At 37.0% G+C, this 18,715-nt stretch overlaps 2 protein-coding genes across 11 annotated transcripts in view; one reads left to right on the forward strand and one right to left on the reverse strand.

The window, feature by feature from the left end:
- Positions 1–15,014, reverse strand: part of KPNA4 (karyopherin subunit alpha 4) — a 53,498-nt gene extending 38,484 nt beyond the window's left edge. Inside the window, exons 1-2 of one of the 3 annotated variants that reach the window (XM_011379732.2) lie at positions 14,771–14,971; positions 14,075–14,196 (exon numbers count right to left, since the gene is read on the reverse strand). In XM_011379732.2, the coding sequence (XP_011378034.1) occupies positions 14,075–14,086 (12 nt within the window). In that variant the 5' untranslated portion in view covers positions 14,087–14,196; positions 14,771–14,971. Of the gene's footprint in view, positions 1–14,058; positions 14,197–14,770 lie in introns of those variants that run through there. The other 2 variants (XM_011379724.2, XM_023524520.1) reach the window with 2 other exon arrangements.
- A 25-nt stretch (positions 15,015–15,039) lies between these two features.
- Positions 15,040–18,715, forward strand: part of ARL14 (ADP ribosylation factor like GTPase 14) — a 121,059-nt gene continuing 117,383 nt past the window's right edge. For 6 of the 8 annotated variants that reach the window (XR_002777623.1, XR_002777624.1, XR_002777622.1 and 3 more), the window contains exon 1: positions 15,268–15,769. The gene's annotated coding sequence lies outside the window, so the exon portion shown is untranslated. Of the gene's footprint in view, positions 15,770–18,715 lie in introns of all 8 variants that reach the window. The other 2 variants (XR_002777620.1, XM_023524547.1) reach the window with 2 other exon arrangements.

Genomic DNA, 18,715 nt, shown 5'->3' on the forward strand with positions numbered 1-18,715 from the left:
TTTGGCAAATGTATTCACCATTGTAATATCATACAGATTAGTTTCAATGTCTTAACATTCCTCTGTACTCTGCCTATAAACCTTGGGAACCACTGATCTTTTACTTTTACCTCTATAGTTATGCTCTTTCAAGAACGTTATATAGTTGGATTCATACAGTAAGTATGCTATTGCATTGGCTTCTTTCACTTAATAATACATATTTAAGGTTCTCCCATTCTTTTCATGGCTTGATAGCTTATGTCTTCTTTATTGTCTGAATGTACCACACCTTATTTATCTATTAATCTACTGAAAAGCATCTTGGTTGCGTCCAAATTTGGCAATTATGAATAAAGTTGTTCTGCGTGGACATAAATTTTCAATTCATTTGCATAAATACCAAAGAGTGTGATTAATGGATTATATGGTTAAGAGTATGTTCAGTTTTGTAAGAAACCGCCAAACTGTATTCCGCAGTGGCTGTAACATTTTGTATTCCTGCTTGCAATGAATGAGAGTTCCTGTTGCTTCACATTCTCTGCAGCATCTGGTGTTGTTTTTTTTTTTTTCTTTTAAATTGTGGTAAAATACACATACCCTAATACCACCTTAACCATTTTTAAGTGTACAGTTCAGTAGTGCTAAGTACATTCACAGTGCTGTGCATCCAATCTGCAAAACTTTTTATCTGAAAAAAACTAAAGCTCTATCTATATCTATTAAACTCCCTATTTCCCCCTTCCCACAACAATCTTCAAACTACTTTTTGTTTCTAAGAATTTCACTATTCTAGAATTTCGCACAGTATTTGCTTTTTGTGGCTTAGCATAATGTCCTCAATGTTCAGCCATGTTGCATGTGCCAGAATTTCCTTCCTCAAGTTAGAATAATATTCCATTTTATGTATATACTACATTTTGTTTGTCCATTCACCCACTGAAGGACTTGGATTGCTTCCTTTTGCCGACTGTAAATAATGCTGCTATGAACATAAGTGTACAAATACCTTTTTGATTCCCTTTTAATTCTTTTGGGTATACACCCAGAAGTGGAAATGCTGGATCATATGATAATTCTATTTTAAATTTTTTGAGGAACTACCATACTGTTTTCCATAGTGGCTGCACCATTTTTCATTCTCACCAACAGTATACAAGTGTATCAACTTCTCCACATTCAATACATGTTATTTTATTTTTTAGTTGATGGCCTAATGGGTGTGAGGTGGGCTCGTTGTGGTTTTGATCTGCATTTCCTTAATGATCTGTGATGTTAAGGATCTTTTCATATGCTTCTTGGCTATCTGTATATTTTCTTTGGAGAAATGTTTATTCAAATACTTTGAACATTTTTAAATAGGGTTGTTTTGTTGTTGTTGAATAGTAGTTCTTTATATATTCTGGATATCATCCACATAACAGATTTGCAAATATTTTCGCCCACTTCACTGGTTGCCTTTTCACCATGTTGATTAGGTCCTTTATGCACAAAATTTAAAGTTTGATGTAGTTCAGTTATCTTTTGTTAGCTATGTCTCTGGTGTCTTCCAGGAGTTTCATTGTTTTAGGTCTTACATTAGGTCCTTGATCCTTTTCAGTTTATTATTATATATGTTGTTAGATAAGGGTCTAACTTCATTTTTTTGGCTTATGGATATCAAATTTTCCCAGCACCAATGTCCTTTTCCCACTGACTGGTCTTGGCACTCTTGTCAAAAATCATTTGACCACGCATGCAAGGGTTTATTTCTAGACTCCCTATTCTATTCCACTGGTCTAAATGTCTGACTTTATGCCAATATCACAGTGTTTTGATTACCATAGCTTTGTACTGAGTTTTAAAACCGGGAAGTATGAGACCTCCAACTTTCTCTTTTTTCAATAAGAGAAACTATTAACTATTCGGGATCCCTTAAGATGCATAAAAATTTTAGGAAGAATTTTTCTACTTCTGCAAATAGCACTGCAGGGATTTTGATGGGGATTGTATTAAATCTGTAGATCACATTGGGTAGCACTGACATTTAACAATAAGTCTTCCAATCTATTAACACAGGATCTTTCCATTTATTTGTGTTTTCTTTCTTTCAGCAACATTTTGCAGTTTTCAGTGTAAAAGTCTTTCACTTCATTGGTTGTTTATTCCTAAGTATTTTATTCCTTTTGATGCTATTATAAATAGATTTGTTTCTCCATTTCCTTTTCAGGTTGTTCCTTGTTACTGTATTTTGATTTTATGTCCTGCAAATTTGCTGAATCATTTATTTTTTCTAACAGTTTTTTTTTGGGGGGGGGCGGTGATCTTTAGGGTTTTCCACATATAAGATCTTTTTCTTGCCTAATTTCTCTGGCTAGGACTTTCAGAACCATGTTGAACAGACCTGGTGAAAGCAGGCATCCACACCTTCTTGTTCCTGGTCTTGAAAAGATCATGAAAAGCTTTCAGTCTTTCACTATTGAGTATGATGTCTGCTGGACTTCTCATATTTGGTCTTTATTACGCTGAGATAGTTTCCTTCTATTCTTAGTTTGATGAGAGTTTTATCATGAAAGGGTGAATTCTGTCAAATGCTTTTTCTATATTGAGATTATGTGGTTTTGTCTGTTCGGTTAATGTGGTATATTACATTAATTTTCATATGTTAAACCATCCTTACGTTCCAAAAATATAAATCCTTCTTGGTCATGGTGTATAATCTTTTAATATGCTGTTGAATTCAGTTTGCTAGTATTTTGTTGAGAATTTCTGCAATACTATTCATCAGGAATAGCAGTCTGCAGTTTTCTCATGTAGTGTCTTTGTTTGGCATTTGTACCAGGGTAATACTGGCCTCATAGAATGAGTTTGGCAGTGTGCCCTTGTCTTTAGTTTTTTTGGAAGAGTCTGAGGGGAATTTGATGTTAATTCTTCTTTAAATGTTTGGTAGAATTCACCAGTGAAAACATCTAGTCCTGGGCTTTTCTTTGCTTGGAGATTTCTGATTGCTGATTCAATCTCCTTACTAGTTAAAGGTCAGCTCAGATTTTCTACTTCTTCGTGATTCAGTCTTGGTAGATTATGTTTCTAGCAATTTATCTATTTCATCTAGGTTATCTGATTTGTTGGTGTGTAAGTCATACATACCTTTTTGCAACTCTTTTCTCTATAAAACACATGACAAGTAAAAACATCTTACATGTGGAAATGCCAAAATATGAGTACAAAATAACTACTCTAAAAGTTCAATAAAAGGAATAACACTAATTGTTATGATGAAGGAAAACTTAACTGAAGCCTGAACGCTTAAATTCAACCTGGAAATGCAGGAGAAGAGTCTAAGATGACGTTATACAGATGAGGGAATTATAAACTAAAAAGGTTAAGAATTAATCTGGTCATACACAGGCATATCTCATTTTATTTCACTTTACAGATATTATATTCTTATCAACTTTGAGGCAAGACCCTTCACCAGCAAAAAGAGTATATCTTGCTGAAGGCTCAGATGATAGTTAGCATTTTTTAGCAATAAAATATTTCTTTTTCGCCTCAGTGTTTCTCACCTGGGATGATTTTGCCACTTGGGACATTTGACAATTTCTGAAGACAAATTTTGGTTGTTACAACTGGGGGAACACAGTGCTACTAGCATCAGAGCAGAGACAAGGGATGCTGCTAAATATCCTACAATGTAAAGTCCACAGACCAAGACTTATCTGGCCCCAAATGTCAATAGTGCCAATGCTGAGAAACTCTGCTGTTATCAACTATGAGCTATTTTCATGAGAACCCAAATTAAGTTCAAATATATTAGAAAAAATGTATAAATAGAAAGAAAACATTCTAAAAGATTAATAGCAGTAAGATTATGGCTGATTATTTTATTTTTCCATTTTTCTAAAGAATTTCTATAATTACCATGCCATCACCATTTCAAGAGAGAAAACTTGACTTAGAAAATTTAATTTAGTCACAAATTGTAATCAGAGTACGCTCCTGTTCTTTTTTAAGTTTCATTTAACTCCCTCAAGTATTTACTTAAGTGCCACTAATATACCAGACTCTATGATAAGAATTAGGAGAGGTGTACAAAATAGACAAGGTCCACAGACTCAGGGAACTTACGGTCTGATGGGAGAAATTAACATTGAATAAATACACTAACAAATTCTGATCAGTGTTCTTAAGGAAAACAATAGGTGGTTTCAATTAGCTTGTTCAGGGATGGCCTAAGTAAATGATACTGAAGATTCAAAGGATGAGAAATAACCAGACGGGTGAAAAAAAGGGGGACGAAGGTAAAGGGATTAACGATTAACGCAAAGTGGGAAGGGCATTATGACAGTAAAAGCAGCATGTATGAAGGGCCTGAAGAGGAGAGGGCTATCCATGGATTAGTTAGAGGGATTAAAAGATGAGTATAGTAACTAAGGGAGAAAATAAATTCAGAGAGGTAGGAACAGATAGGAACTAGATTTGGCAAGGCCTTTAAGATCTCAGTAAGGAGTTTGAAAGCCATATGTGGTGGGAAGCTAATGAAGCAGAGGAGAGGTGTGATTTAATTTATTTTTTAAAAGAGCCATATTTGTTATTTCATAAAACAGAAAAAAGCCAATAGTAGAAATAAGGCAACCACTGTGGAGATAACAGGTAATAATGATTTGTCCCAGATTTTAAGTGAGTAAAAAGTTAACAGAAAAGAGTGGAGTGACATTACCTAAATAATGTAATATTCAACCCTAAGAGAAACTTCTCTTTCCAGGGACGCTGCTGCAGAAGCAGGCAAAAGATGTTCAGCATTATGTGACCCCCCAACCCCCACACCCAATATCACAGCTGACTGGTGGTAGGGGTGAAGGAGAAAGCCAAACCATTATAAGGCCAGCAGTAAAAATAATGTTTCAGCTTGGGCTGAATTTATTAGCTCAATCAGATTCTCTCAGTAATTTAACACAAATATAACGCCTAAGACAGCATCTGGAAAAATAAAACAGTAGCTGAGTTAGTGGCTGACAGAGCAGTACAGCAAAATCCATGAATCTCTACCACCAAGACACTCCTACCTGAAGTATCTTGGATGCGAGAAACGGTTCCTTAATTTTCCTAACACCCCACCCTTATTTGACCTAGTCTGAAGACAAGTGCTCCTTGCATTCTTAAAAGCTTCATCAAAACAAGCACCTACTATGGTAGGATTTTAATTTTACAGAAATTGAAGCTAAAAAAATTAAGTTTTCCTAATGGCGTACAGCTAATGAGATGCAATCCTAGGTCTTCAAAAAACCCCAGCTTTTCCACAAATCTCAAGGGAAGAGTTACTGAACACCAAACATTTAGGATGTCCGTTCCCTTCAAATGTGAGGTATATTATTTATTGTAAATTTGAGTTTAGGAAAGAAAGATAAGGGATCTATTACACTAGCTTACAGTGGCTGAATACCCCCCACAGGATCAGTTCAGAGCAAGTATCTGAGAAACCTTGACATGACAGAATGTAAACTATGAAAATAGGAATTTAGCCTATGTTATTCATTGCTCTATCACCACTGCTTACAAAGAACCTTGGACACAGAAGCTGAACAAATGAATTCTATACAGGGGAGGGTAGACACAGAAGTCAGCAAAAAAGTGCTATTAAGAGTCCGTTCACCTACGATCCTCTGGTAGTAGAAAGTTGTTACAGTCCCCACTTACTTAAGCTATGCAAGTTTATTTATTTTTTTTAACATACAGCTTTATTGAGATATAATTCACACACCATACAATTCGCCCTTTTATAGTGCACAACTCGTGGTTTTTAGTACATTCAAAAGCTGTGCATCAATCACCATCATCTAATTCCAGATTTTCTTCTTCACCACAAAAAACCGCATACCCATTAGCAGTCGAGTCATTCCCCATTTTCCCTTGTCCCAGGCCCTGGCAACCACTAATCTATTTTCCATCTCTATGGATTTGCCTATCCTAGACATTTCATATAAAAGAATTACAGAACATGTGATCTTTTGAGTGGCTTCTTTCAGGCAGTCTTATGTTTTCAAGATTCATCCATACTGTAACATGTAGCAGTACTTCATTACTTTTTATGGCAGAATAATACTCCACTGTATGAATGTACTACATTTTGTTTATCCTTTTATCAGTTGCTGGACATTTGAGTTGTTTCCATGTTTTGGCTATTATGGATAAGGCTACTATGAACAGTCATGTACAAGATTTGTGCAGACTCTTGTTTTCAATTCTCTTAGGTTTATACCTAAGAGTGGAATTGCTGGGTCACATGTTTACTTTTTGAGTTTATGCCAAACTGCATTCCGAAGTGGCCGCACCATCAGCCATATATGAGGGTTCTACTTTCTCCATATCCTCGCCAACACTTGTTTACTGTCTGTCCTTTTGTTTACAGCTATCCTGGTAGGTGTGAAGGGGTATCTCATTATGGTTTTGAGATTTATTTCCCTAATGACTAATGATGTTTATCCTATTTTTTACTTGTTTACAAGTCCTAAATAAGCTTTTTCATCATTTAAAGATAATACTGTTTTAAAGATGGAGAACAAAAGAGAAAATTATTCAAGATATTGATAGGAAAAAATGTGAATACTTAAGTGTTTGAGAAAAAAGTTGATCAACAATGGGCTCAATTCTACAGATATATTTGCGATACAATGAACATCACATAATTTTCAAAGGCAAAATAAGGAACCATTCTACATTCTACACTACTGGATAGTAGTGCTTTATAATTTTGTCCTCAATAAGTTTCTTCTTCCTTTCTTCTTACTCTATTGGACTCTTAATTCTTTTGGCAAATCTGGTTTAAGTGGAGTTACCAACACCCTTCCCAATCTACAACACACACGTGCACGCACATAAACACAGGTGGACACATAGCACAAGACCTTTTCCTAGCCAATCACAGCACCATATTCCTCTGCCCACAGTGATTAATTCAGGTGTAAGGGTGCATTCAAATCTTGACTGATCAGAGTCCTCTCTAGACTTTCACTAGTACTCTTATAATTAATGCCACCAGGACTTACCAGGTTATGAGACCCAGATTCCCCCACTATGCTTAAACTAATTGAGCTGGGTTTCTGTTCCCTAAAACATAACTACACAATATTAAAAAATCAGATCTTTCAGCCTAAAGCTATCAGACCTAACTTTCAATACCAAAATTATGGAAAAAAGTTTATGGTATCCGTAAAGCCGCTGTCCTAAAGAAAGCCAGAAAATACTAGGTTTCATACTTACTAAAGAACCAAGAATGATGTAACGATTATTTGAAAATTTTAAATAAAAATCTTTGCTTGTTTTTCTGGACCACCAACAGCTGGGGAAAATGGCTAAAAAGGTCCAGGATAAAGAGAGAGGATGCGTGGCAAACAGGAGAGGGTCATTTAATACGACCAAGTAGAAACTACCTGTAAGGCTTTCAGGATACAACTACTATAACTAAATAACTTTATATAACACCTGCTTTAAGAAACCACAGACATGCTATAAAAACTTAACCAAGTATTAAGAGTAGATACTGGACAACTAACATTTACACTGAAGAAAAGGAAACTGAGATAGACTTTTTTTTATTAGAAAACAAATCATATTCTATCACCAAATTATGAAACATCATATTATCTTAGGATTCTGACTTTTGTTAACAAAAATTTAATGAAATTCCAGGTTTGCCAAAATACAACCATTATTGAAAATGTAATTTTTCAGTTGAATGTAAATTAAATTTAGGGTAAAAGTGAAAGCTAATCAAATGTTGTTCTAATAGTAAATAGTAATAGAAAAAAGTTTAGCATTTTAAATAATTAAGCTAATCTTGTATTACCAGCAAATGTCTAGGACCTTAAATCGTTCTCATTATGGATACTAAATAGTGAGAATTAGAGCTATTTTCTGGGTTACAAAATCTACATGAAGTATTTACAAACCCACTTACAACACAGGACTAGAAAAATGAAGTTGGAAACTTGAAACAATTTGGTTGAAGCACATAGGAAAAAGAAGGCTTTGACTTGACTGCTAAAGAAGGAAAAAAGGAAGCATTCCCCAATTCATGTGATGCGATTTAATTATGGTGCACACTGGTACAAAAGGAACTGTGAACGAAATGTTATTCTGACAGAGAACACATGGGGTTATTTGGAGGTAGTGTATGATGAAGCAAATTGGTAAACTAAAAAGAGCTTCTTTTCATTCTGTATATGCATTATAGGAACTGTTAAGCATGTAAATGGTTTAGAAAAATTAGGTTAATTTCCATAACTATTAAATGGACAAACCAGGGTTCAAATCCAGATGTAAGTGACTCCATCCATAGTCCATGTTCTTTAACTGTGACACTATAAAGCCTTTTAGGAGCCTTTATTAATTAAAAGAGACAGTCCCCTGTAACAGAAGCAACAATAACAAAGACAGTGCTTCTCAGTGTGTCCTCTACGGGGACAACTAAGACCTTTTCAGAGGGTTGACAAGATCAAAACTACTTTCACAGTATCACTACTAATACTTTCTTACTGTGTTAACATTTGCACTGCAATACAACGCAGTAGGTAAAACTTCTGTTCTTTTAGCTTGAATTAAGGCAATGTCACCAAGTTTTATTAGTATTAGTCATTGTATTTCAGTTAAAAAAAAAAAAGCCAGCTCACGTAAGAACATCCTTGATGAAAAACTGGCCCTTTCTCTAAAATTTTGTCATAAAATAGGAATTACACATAAACCATAAAGTAGGGATTATACATAAACCACTTTTGCAACATACCGACTTCTGCAGTAGTATGACTGTCTCAAGGAAAAAGTATTTGTGCGATTGTGTGAGTTGTGAATTGAACTAGCTACTTTTTTCATGAAACATCATTTTTACTTGAAAGAATGACTGACAGACAAATCATGGTCATTCAGACAGTGTATGGCAGATGTTCTCACAAAAATGAGCAAAGTGAGTTTACGGCTTTGAGGAAAACAACTTACAGTATTTGCTGCTAATGATAAAATTTGAGCTTTCAAGTGAAAATAAGAATTTTGGAAAACTTGTATTTATCACTATGAGCTTGACAGAGTCCCACTATTTAAGATTTTTCTGATGAACTATGTAGTGACACTAATAATTGAATTTTCATTCTATAATAAAGTGTGCCAGCATTTGGAAGAGCTACATAACTTGGTAAGCAAATATTTTCCAAATGACCAATACATGATGTTACAAAATCGGGTCTGAGTAAAAGATACATTCCAAGTGCAAGAAAGACCAATGGATGTCAATGTAACAGAGTTAAGGTGGCTTCAGATTCCACATTGCAACTAACCTTTAAGAAACTATTTGTGGAGTTATGATATAGTATCAAAGAATAATTTCCCTAATATCTGAAGGGTATTAAAACATTCCTCCCCTTTCCAACTGCTTACTGTGTGTGAAGGTGGATATTCTTTATATACTTCAATCTAAACAATCTATGAGTTAATATTTTTAAAATTATTAGTTTTAAATTTCTAAAATGGTAACTATTGGTAGAAATCCACAAACAAAGCTCTTTGAGGATCCTCAATTTTTAACAGCATAAACAGGTCTTGAGTTCCAAAGCTTTGAAGACTTCTGAACTAAGGTCATTATAAGCACATGTACACTGTCCTTATTTAGTAGGTGCCAATATAAATATTGTTCTCACATTAACTGTAGAAAAAAGGAGTCTTCCCCAGCCTTGTCTTTTAGTAAACCTATCTGTAAAGCATAGTACATGGATTGTGTTTCTCTGGAGTTTAAAGCCCACAAATGATACACAATTTCTAAAAATCTCTCTGGGAAAAAAAAAGGAAACATTGAATACTATACCACATATAACACTGAATATTATACCACATGGACTATGCTGGGTGCTTTTACATATAACCTTTTGGTCAACTTTGAGATCTCTTACAAAGGCTATGAGACGTTAAAAGAGAGGTAATATGACACAGTATAAACAGGATAGACTTTCACACACCTGATTTAAAATCACTCCCTTGAATGTTATGCTATTAAGTCTCTTGAGTTTTTCTTCTATAAGAAGAAAATGAGAATACAATTAAAAGCATGTACAGCAAGTACTCAAGAGTTAGTTCCTTTCAATCCTATTTTTCCTCTCTTCCAAAACTAAACCAGTGAGGACCAAAATCATCATTTAAAGTTAGATTTGACAAGCTCTCATTGATTACAGGTCTCACATAGATGAATGCTGCCCTAGTAAACATTTAAAAAATATTTTAAGGACCTACAACAATCATTATTAGGCATTAGGAATCAATGTTTAAAATCTACCTACGCATTTTTTCTAAAGTACTTTCATTCTTTTAAACCTAAATCATTCCTACAATTCTTCCCAATCTTATATATTCATTTGAAATACTAGTGAGTATGAAAAACAAAGACATCCATCTTGATATCTCTAAGAAAATACCAATGAAGCAATTGTGAAATTGGTTATCTTGTAAAGCAGAAAAGTTGGCAGGAAGCACAAAAACAATTATTTAATTCCCAACTATATTGCTATCAAATATTACATATTGTCACATGCTTGGACTACTCTATGAAAAATTAGACAGTAGTTATTTTAAGTATAGTAGATATGTTCCAAGATTTGTGATGAGAGAGGTCAGTCTCTAAAAGTTAACAAGACTTAATAGCTTAACAATGCTTTTCACTCTGTACAGTACAAATCACCAAGGCCATTTCTAAATGACACAATAGCTGATCATTTTTCTAATAGCTGATCAATTAATTAAACTGTTGCCAACCAAGCAAATATTTTTTCTTTTAACTTCAAGCTTACTTGATATTTTATGTTAAATGGACAATCATAAGTTTCCAGTTATATATTTTAATATTCTTTTATTTTCAGGGTATGTTTTTTCCTCAAAGTTGTGTTTTTCTAAGATCTAATTATTCTTCAAAAATAACTTATGCTCTATTCAACCTGGATACTCTGAGAACTTCTATACATAAACCAAATGAGCTTAATTTGCCCTATTCTGACAAATTTTTTATTTGAAGTTTGGTCACTACCCATTTCCTGTGTTGCATTGTGCATACCTTCTCTATGGTTACTATTCTCAAATTAATAATGATGATCCTCTAACACACTGCATGAAAGCCAAGCACTGAATATCACCTGAGAGTTTCTGTAAATTATTTTAAATGGATACTGACATATGCCTTCTTTGATGTTTTTCAAGAAGTTAGCATGACCATATTTTAGAGGAATCAGAATGGTAGAATGAAAGATAGGAATGAATATCAGATCAGAAGCTATGAGTCAGTTTTAACAAAGTTTTAACACTTTGAAAATATGACTTTAGAAGGGTCGCTAATGCCCCAGCCCAAACTACCCTTCAATGAGCAATGACATATCTCTACCTTAAAAACTTTCGCCATTAACTGTAAGTTCAACTTAAGTTATAAATGAACACAGAGGAAAAAAGCCAATTACAAATAAAGGAGTTTAAGAAAAAATTACACTGAATCCTATTAAATCTCCTTCCTAAACAGAAAAACTAAAGGTGATACAATGCTTGGAGAACTGCTAGGCATCTTCCTAACATTAACATATTAATCTATATAACACTCATGAAGCAGATGTCAAGAACCTCTAGTTTTACAGAGGAAAGAGCCTTAAGTCTAACTGATTCTCCCAAGGTCCCACACAAAATTAGAGATTAAACTAAACTCTATGACTTTGTACTCTTCATAATTTTGAATCAAACAATGTTAAAGCAAACTGAAAAATGCTGCAATTACCTCACTCTATAATGCTATCCTCTTTGTGCTGTCCGATAAGGTAGCCAATAGACACCTGCAGCTATTAAGCAAGCACCTGAAATGTAGCTAGTCCAAATTGAGACAGGCTCGATACAAGACAGGTTTTGAAGACTTAGTATAAAAAAAAAAGAATACAAAATATTTCATTAATTTTTTTACATTGATTGTATGTTACCATGGTATTTCGGAAATATTGGGTTAATCAAAATTCATTGGACAGCACTGGTCCACACTTCTTTCCAAAGACCTCCCAATGAAATAAATGTCATAACCAAACCAAAAACCAGTATTTTCTTAGAATCTGTTGTAGTAAAACATAGTAACTATATTTGGAGACGGAGGAAATGGGTATACTGTGTCCTGAGGGACATACGTGTGTGTATATATATAATTAACACACTAATAAGCTATTCTAGTGTTCTCTAAGGATAATAAAAGATGTTTTCATCTCATTGCAAGTATGTAAGACTTTGAGTAAATCAGAAGTGAGGAGAAAGTATAACTTTCCATTAGAGTAATTTGTGATTTCCTTAGGTAGAAAAGTGAAAATATTCCTAATGTACATACAGGGTTATCAAAGTTAGCAGAGAATGCCCATAAAGCACTATGAACTTCTCAAAAAACAAAACAAAACAAAACAAAAAAAACCCTGCCTAATGTGTATTTATAGTTACTTATAAAAATCCCATATTATAATATTGTTACAATATAGTCAGCACTTAACCTTATTTTGACTAAAGTAATAAGAGGTGCACAGTAAGGGGACCAACAATTTAAAAAGGATCACTTCAGAGAACAGTTTGGCAGTCCCACAAAAGGTTATACATAAAGTTACCCTGTGATCCAGTAATTCCACTCCTAGGTATACAACCAGAGAGAAATGAAAACACAGGAAAATGTGTAAATGAATGTTCACAACAGCATTATGCTTAATAGCTAAAAACAGAAATAATGCAATGTCTAACAACTGATGACTGGATAAACAAAATGTGGTATATCCAAACAGTGAAATATTATTCGGCCATGAAAAGGAGTGAAGCACTTATACATTATTACATGTGTGAACTTTAAAAACATTATACAACCTGAAGGAAGGCAGTCACAAAAGATCACATATTATATAACTCCATTTACATGAAATGTCCAGAATGGGCAAATCTGAAAAGATAATGAGGGACTGGGAAATGAAGAGTGACTGCTAATGAGTTTGGGTTTCTCTTTGGAGTGATAAATATTTTTAAGATTGATTGTACTGATGGTTGCACAACTGTGTGAAAACATCAAAAGCCACTCTAATCTAAATGGGTGAACTGAATGGTATGAAAATTATGTCTCAATGAAGCTGTTAAAAAAATTTTTGCCAGAAATAAAGGAAGAAAAACGATTTTTGTCAAGCATCTAGTTCCTATTTTTTTGGATTTTGTAACTGTGGCATTTATTAAGTTTTGTCATTTATGATTTTTTCATTTTAAATATTCATCTTAGTAAAAAAAATTATCACATTACAAATAATAAACTTACTGACAACCACAAATTGTACACTTAAATGGTGATTTCTAAAGCATGTGAGTTCTCAATAAAGCTGTTAAAATTTTTTCATTAAAAAAAGGATCACAAGAATGTCTCAAGTTAACATTAAAACAGAGAATTAACAGGCCAGCCCCAGCCACTTAATAGTCCTTCAAATTATGAAACTCACTAAGAAAGCGCAAACTACCTTAGAGATTAAATGGCTTCGTGGAAAGCCAGAAATATAGTTACTACATCAACAAATGCTCAAAGTTCAGAAACACGGGATAGGAATTTGAAGATCTCAGTATAACAAAGTACAGAAGAACAACATAAAAAAAAAAATACTATTTGACCACTTTCTCTTAAAAGCTAAACTTTTTATTTAGATGCAGAATGGATTAAAAACTCTACCTAGACTCTTAAAACTGAAGGGAAGAGTCTTCTATCAAAAATCCACGGGGAGTGTTTGTGCGCGCGCGCGCTCGTGCGTGTATTTTCCCCACCCACTTTATGTAGCCTCAGCACCTCGGGAGCAGCTATATATAATGAAGGTCTTTTTCACCCTATCTTAAAATAATAAAACGCGACGGTGCCATTCCATAGCCCACCCCATCCCCCACTACCACCACCAGCAGGTGGAGGGAAAGGATACTGTAGACTAGAGGATGACAGCTTTGTATAACCCTTTGGACTTTATATGTAAGAATGCAGCTGGTGGTCTCTCAAGAAGGGGTAAACAGATTTGTGAACAAGCTGAAATAAGGGGCATCCTTTGCCTGGAAGAGGGCACACCGTGAGCCACATCTTGAATCAGCTATATCCATAGTAAAACACAGGCCGCAGGAAGGCACTGTTAGCATCACCAGGATGGCCTCTCACGTCGGGGGTGTTTTTTTCAACGGAGAAGTTGACTCCTGTAGTTCGGATATTGGGGGGAGGCAGGGTAAAGCGGGAGTCGGGAAGACCAGAAAAAATGCCTTTAAGTGGAGACGCCTCGGGCCTCGCTAAGGAAGTTCCGAGCCCCACTCGGTCGCCACACGCTCGCCTCCCCCGCCCCCCACCTCCCACCGCACTCCTTCCCGCGGCGCCAGACGCCGGTGCCGGAGCTAGAGCCGGAATCTCCGCGGCTGCCGAGTGAGGGCCGCAGCGGGGCTGGGGCAGCGCGGCAGACGCACGCTTCCTCCGCACTCGCCGCGCCCGGCCTCCCCGCCGCACCGCCCAGCCCCTCGCACCCGCGCCGGACCGGCTCCGCCGGGTAGGCCTAGGCCGCGCTGGCCGTGCCCTGGCACCTCGCGCCCCGGCGGAGGCGGACCAGGCCCGACACAAACTTCCCGGCGCCTTAGCAGAGGCGTCACGGGCGGGCTGGCCCCCAGCGCCATTCCCCCGCGGCCCGGCGGCGGCTCCCGCCCCTATTCCCCACACTCGAAGTCCCGGCGGAGATCCGCCTGAGGTCCACAGTCCCCACCTCTCCGGCGTCCCCGAATTTACCTCCAAATCGCGGCCTTTGTTCTTGAAATTCTTGAGCCGTTGGTTGTCCAGTTTCTCGTTGTCCGCCATGGCCGGGCCGGTGACTCCTTCCCCCGCCCGGGCCCCGCGGGATCCGCCCCAACCACCACGCCGCACCGACACTCCCAGGAACCGGGCCGCCGCCTGAGCTGCTGTGCTCGCCGCGCCGCCGCTTCCTTCCTCCTCTCGCCTCCCTCTGCCGCGGCCTTCTCCTTCTCTCCCCGCCCGTCCCACCCCCCGCCCTAACCCCAGCGCGACCGCAGCTCCGACTAAGACAACTGCGGGGCCGGGCGGTGGCAACGGCGGCGGAATGTGCTGCCGGCTGAGAGGGGGAGGCAGCCTCGATGTGAGGGCTCCGGCACCGCGGTCACGCCCATCACCGCCAGCCCAGCTCGCCGATTGGCCAACCAGGCTCCGGTGCGCTCGACCAATCAGAAAGGATGATGGGGAGCTGGGGCGGAAGAGCGAACGAAAAGGGAAAGCGGGCGGCGCTGGGAGGAAGGGGCTAGAGGACTGAAAGGTTGGGAGGGGAGGGGCGCGGCGGGGGCAGGGCAGGGAGAGACCACCTGTCTCCAGAGCGAGGGGGAGGAAGCGAAAAAGAATTAGACTTGAGGAGAGGTGGGAAGGGGACGGAGAGGGCCGGAAGGACTTGGTTTGCTCCAGTTATAGGGTTGAGTTAAACTACATTCTTTTCTTCTCAAGTGCCCTCTCTTCTAGGCCTTTCTTTGCGCGCTCTGCTGGCTTTACTAGAGGAAGTGAGAGCTGCGCCTCGAGTCGGGACACCCCCTTGTCCCCACCTAACTCTGTTTCCTGGCAGAAGGTGCCTCCCGTCCCAGGGCCGGGCCTTGGGCCCTGGACTGGCTGGGGTGACTTGCGTTCAGGAGGCACAACAGAAAGCGGGAGGAGGGACCGTAGGCGGAAAAGGATAAGGACGCATTAGACCAGTCTGATTCAACCTCTCTGACCAAGTCCCCGCAACAGGTAGGAACTTGGGAAGCGCTGATGATCCTGTGAAGAAGATCACCGCCTAGGTGTTACGTCCTAGAAAGTTAAGGAAGTTACTTGGCCACAAAGTACTAAATTCAGTAAGAGGGGGACCGTGGTACCTGACACAGTAATGTAATGTTGTAATTCTGTTAAGAAAGGAAATAAAATCCAAGGGTATACATCTTCACCAGGAATATTATTGCCAGAGGAAGAAATTAGACAAGCTACAAAAGAACGTACTCATATTTCAGAAGAGAGAAAAATAATTTTAAAATATACTTAATAGCACGTCAAATGTGCAAGAAACATGAAGTAGCAGCAACTGAAGTCGGAAGGAGTGTGTTTGTGTGTGTGTGTGTGTGTGTGTAGAAGCTTTGGATGTGTTAAAATTTGGCGAGATAGGGGAAGAAGACCCTGATTCAGACTATTTTGGGAACTTTCATTCCTCATCCCCTTCCCTCCCACTTCCTTACTGGTATATTTTTTAGTAGAACAACATGCAGAGATAAAACGTTTAAAATGAGAATAATACTTATAAAGTCCTCAATATTTTGTACACTTTGAGTTGCCTATGCAAACAGAAGCTGTACCTGGAAATAATGCACATGAAGGTTAACTCGAATGTAAATGCAGTGCCAATTTTAAATTTAAATGATAAGCACTGGAGCACTGATATTTGAAGAATGTGTTAGGATAAGGAAATTCAGCTGAAAAGCTGGAATATGTGTGTGTTCCACCAACATGGATTTTTGTCCTGAGCAGAATTCAAGAAAACAAATTACTGGTGAATTCCCACCCTATAGTTAGAAGTTATCTTGTCAACATGTATGTATAGATGGATATTTTGTATTCTTTGGAATAAATTCCATGATAGCTCTCATGATAAAGGTGATGAAATTGTCTACGTTTATGTCTTCCTGTTTCCCAGCTACAACTGATTGTCTCTAATCATTAAACAACTTGAGATTCTCTGCAGAATACTCCTAAAATGGCATAAGATGCAATACAAACAGGAAATAACCACAACTTGTAATTTCAGTTGTTTTATTATTATTATTTGTTTAATACCTGTCCAAGGTCTGTCTTCCTCTTTAGTCAAAAAGCTCTCTGAAATCAAGGACCATATTTGTTTTATTCTCTGTATACCCAGCACCTAGTGGTACTTGGCGCTTTACATGCTGTCAGTGACTACTTGTCAAATGCAACACCTGAATCTAAGCTACTTTGAGAGTATGTTCCACAAATTTAAAAACAGGCTAACACTTCTTGATTAAAAATGTGGCTTGAGTTGTTATTGCTTCTAATTTACACTGGGTTTCTTCTAAGAATTCTTAACTTGGTATCTTGCACATTCCAGGGTTAAGGTTCAGGGAGTAGACCAGACATAGGTTTCAGAGCAAACCTCCCCTACATGTTTAAAAGTAGTTGTGATGCACTTTGCTAAGATGAACAGTTATTCTTAATTATAATGCTTAGGTAGTCTGTTTGCTGTACTAAATTTTTCATTTGAAATTATCACTGCCCATTGCCATCCAGTTTACATGTTTGGTGTCTGTACTTCCAGTTGTTCTCAGATAGAAGAAACATAATTTATCAGAGAGGTAAAGAAGTTGTTCTGGTATTCAGTAATAGCTCTAAATGCAGATTGGCAACCTAATTGGCAATACATGGTGGCTCTAACTGTAGATAGGTGATTTAAGAAATTAAACTTGGTGAACTAAGAAAGTAGTAAAATGCAGCCACCAATACCATTTTAACATAGACTATTTAACAGAAGTTTTTTGTGTATATGAAATATAGTTATCAAACACGATAAAACCTATACAGGCATACCTCAGAGATATTGTGGGTTCAGTTCCAGGCCACTGTAATAAAGTGAGTATTGCAATAAAGGAAGTTGTAATCTTTTTGCCAGTGGAAGGTCTTGCCTTCAATTTGTAAAAAATGCAACACCTATGAAGTGAAATAAAGAGAAGCACGATAAAAAGAGGTATGCCTATATATGAGACCTGTTTTCAGACAGGATATTCAATGTCAAGTAATTTAATATCCTGACTTGTTATTACTTTGATATAGGAAAAGTCTAAAGTATTATGGAGCTAATTGCTTTCAATGTGTCATGAAATTGTCTTAGTCACTCTTTGAATAAAGAAACTTTCTTCAGCAGAGATTTGTGAGAGGATTTGTGAAGCTTGACATGGAGTTTTAGTTGATCAAATGTAATTTCAAAAAGAATTATAATTGATAATTATTTGGTTTAAGCAGTTTGGAGTATTCTCATGACATATCTGTTAACTTGAAGATTGTGGAATCCTTATCTAGACTATGGATTTTATAGTTTTGATTACTGTTTGGGGAATTAGGTGTGATTTCTTGAGCAAAACTCTAAGTATTAGTTGCTGAAACAAGAAGCAATTTTACATGTTGCTAAATCTTAACTAAAGTGTAATTTTTGTTTTTTATAGTTGGACTGATCTTTTTTTTTTTTTTTAGAGAAAAACATTGGACCTTTAGTTTTACAGTATTTAGTATTACAGTATACCTTTATTTTCATAGGAAACATAGTTATCAGGTATTGTGAGACTTCATTTATTCTTCTTTATTGGAAAAAATTTTCTGACTTGCAACTTGAGGAGTCTGGAAAAAAGCACTATTTTGACTGAAATTCCTAACTGGTAAGAAATGATGATTTAAAAGCCTACCTGTTAATATTAATTTAATTGAGAGAGGTGAACCACTCAGTTTTTCTTTAGCTTAGTCTTTTTAAGCTTAGTTTAAACTAATTAATTGGAGAAAAACTTATAATTCATGTGTACAAATCATTGATTATTGGTTAATATCTATTTATATTGCCACCAGGCAAACATGCATAGATTTTTCTTAAGTCTTTTTCACTTGCTCTATATTTGGGCCTAAGATATTGGAAAATGAAAGATATAT

The sequence above is a fragment of the Pteropus vampyrus genome, unplaced genomic scaffold (assembly GCF_000151845.1).
Source record: "Pteropus vampyrus isolate Shadow unplaced genomic scaffold, Pvam_2.0 Scaffold12, whole genome shotgun sequence".
In the NCBI taxonomy this organism is placed as follows: domain Eukaryota; kingdom Metazoa; phylum Chordata; class Mammalia; order Chiroptera; family Pteropodidae; genus Pteropus; species Pteropus vampyrus.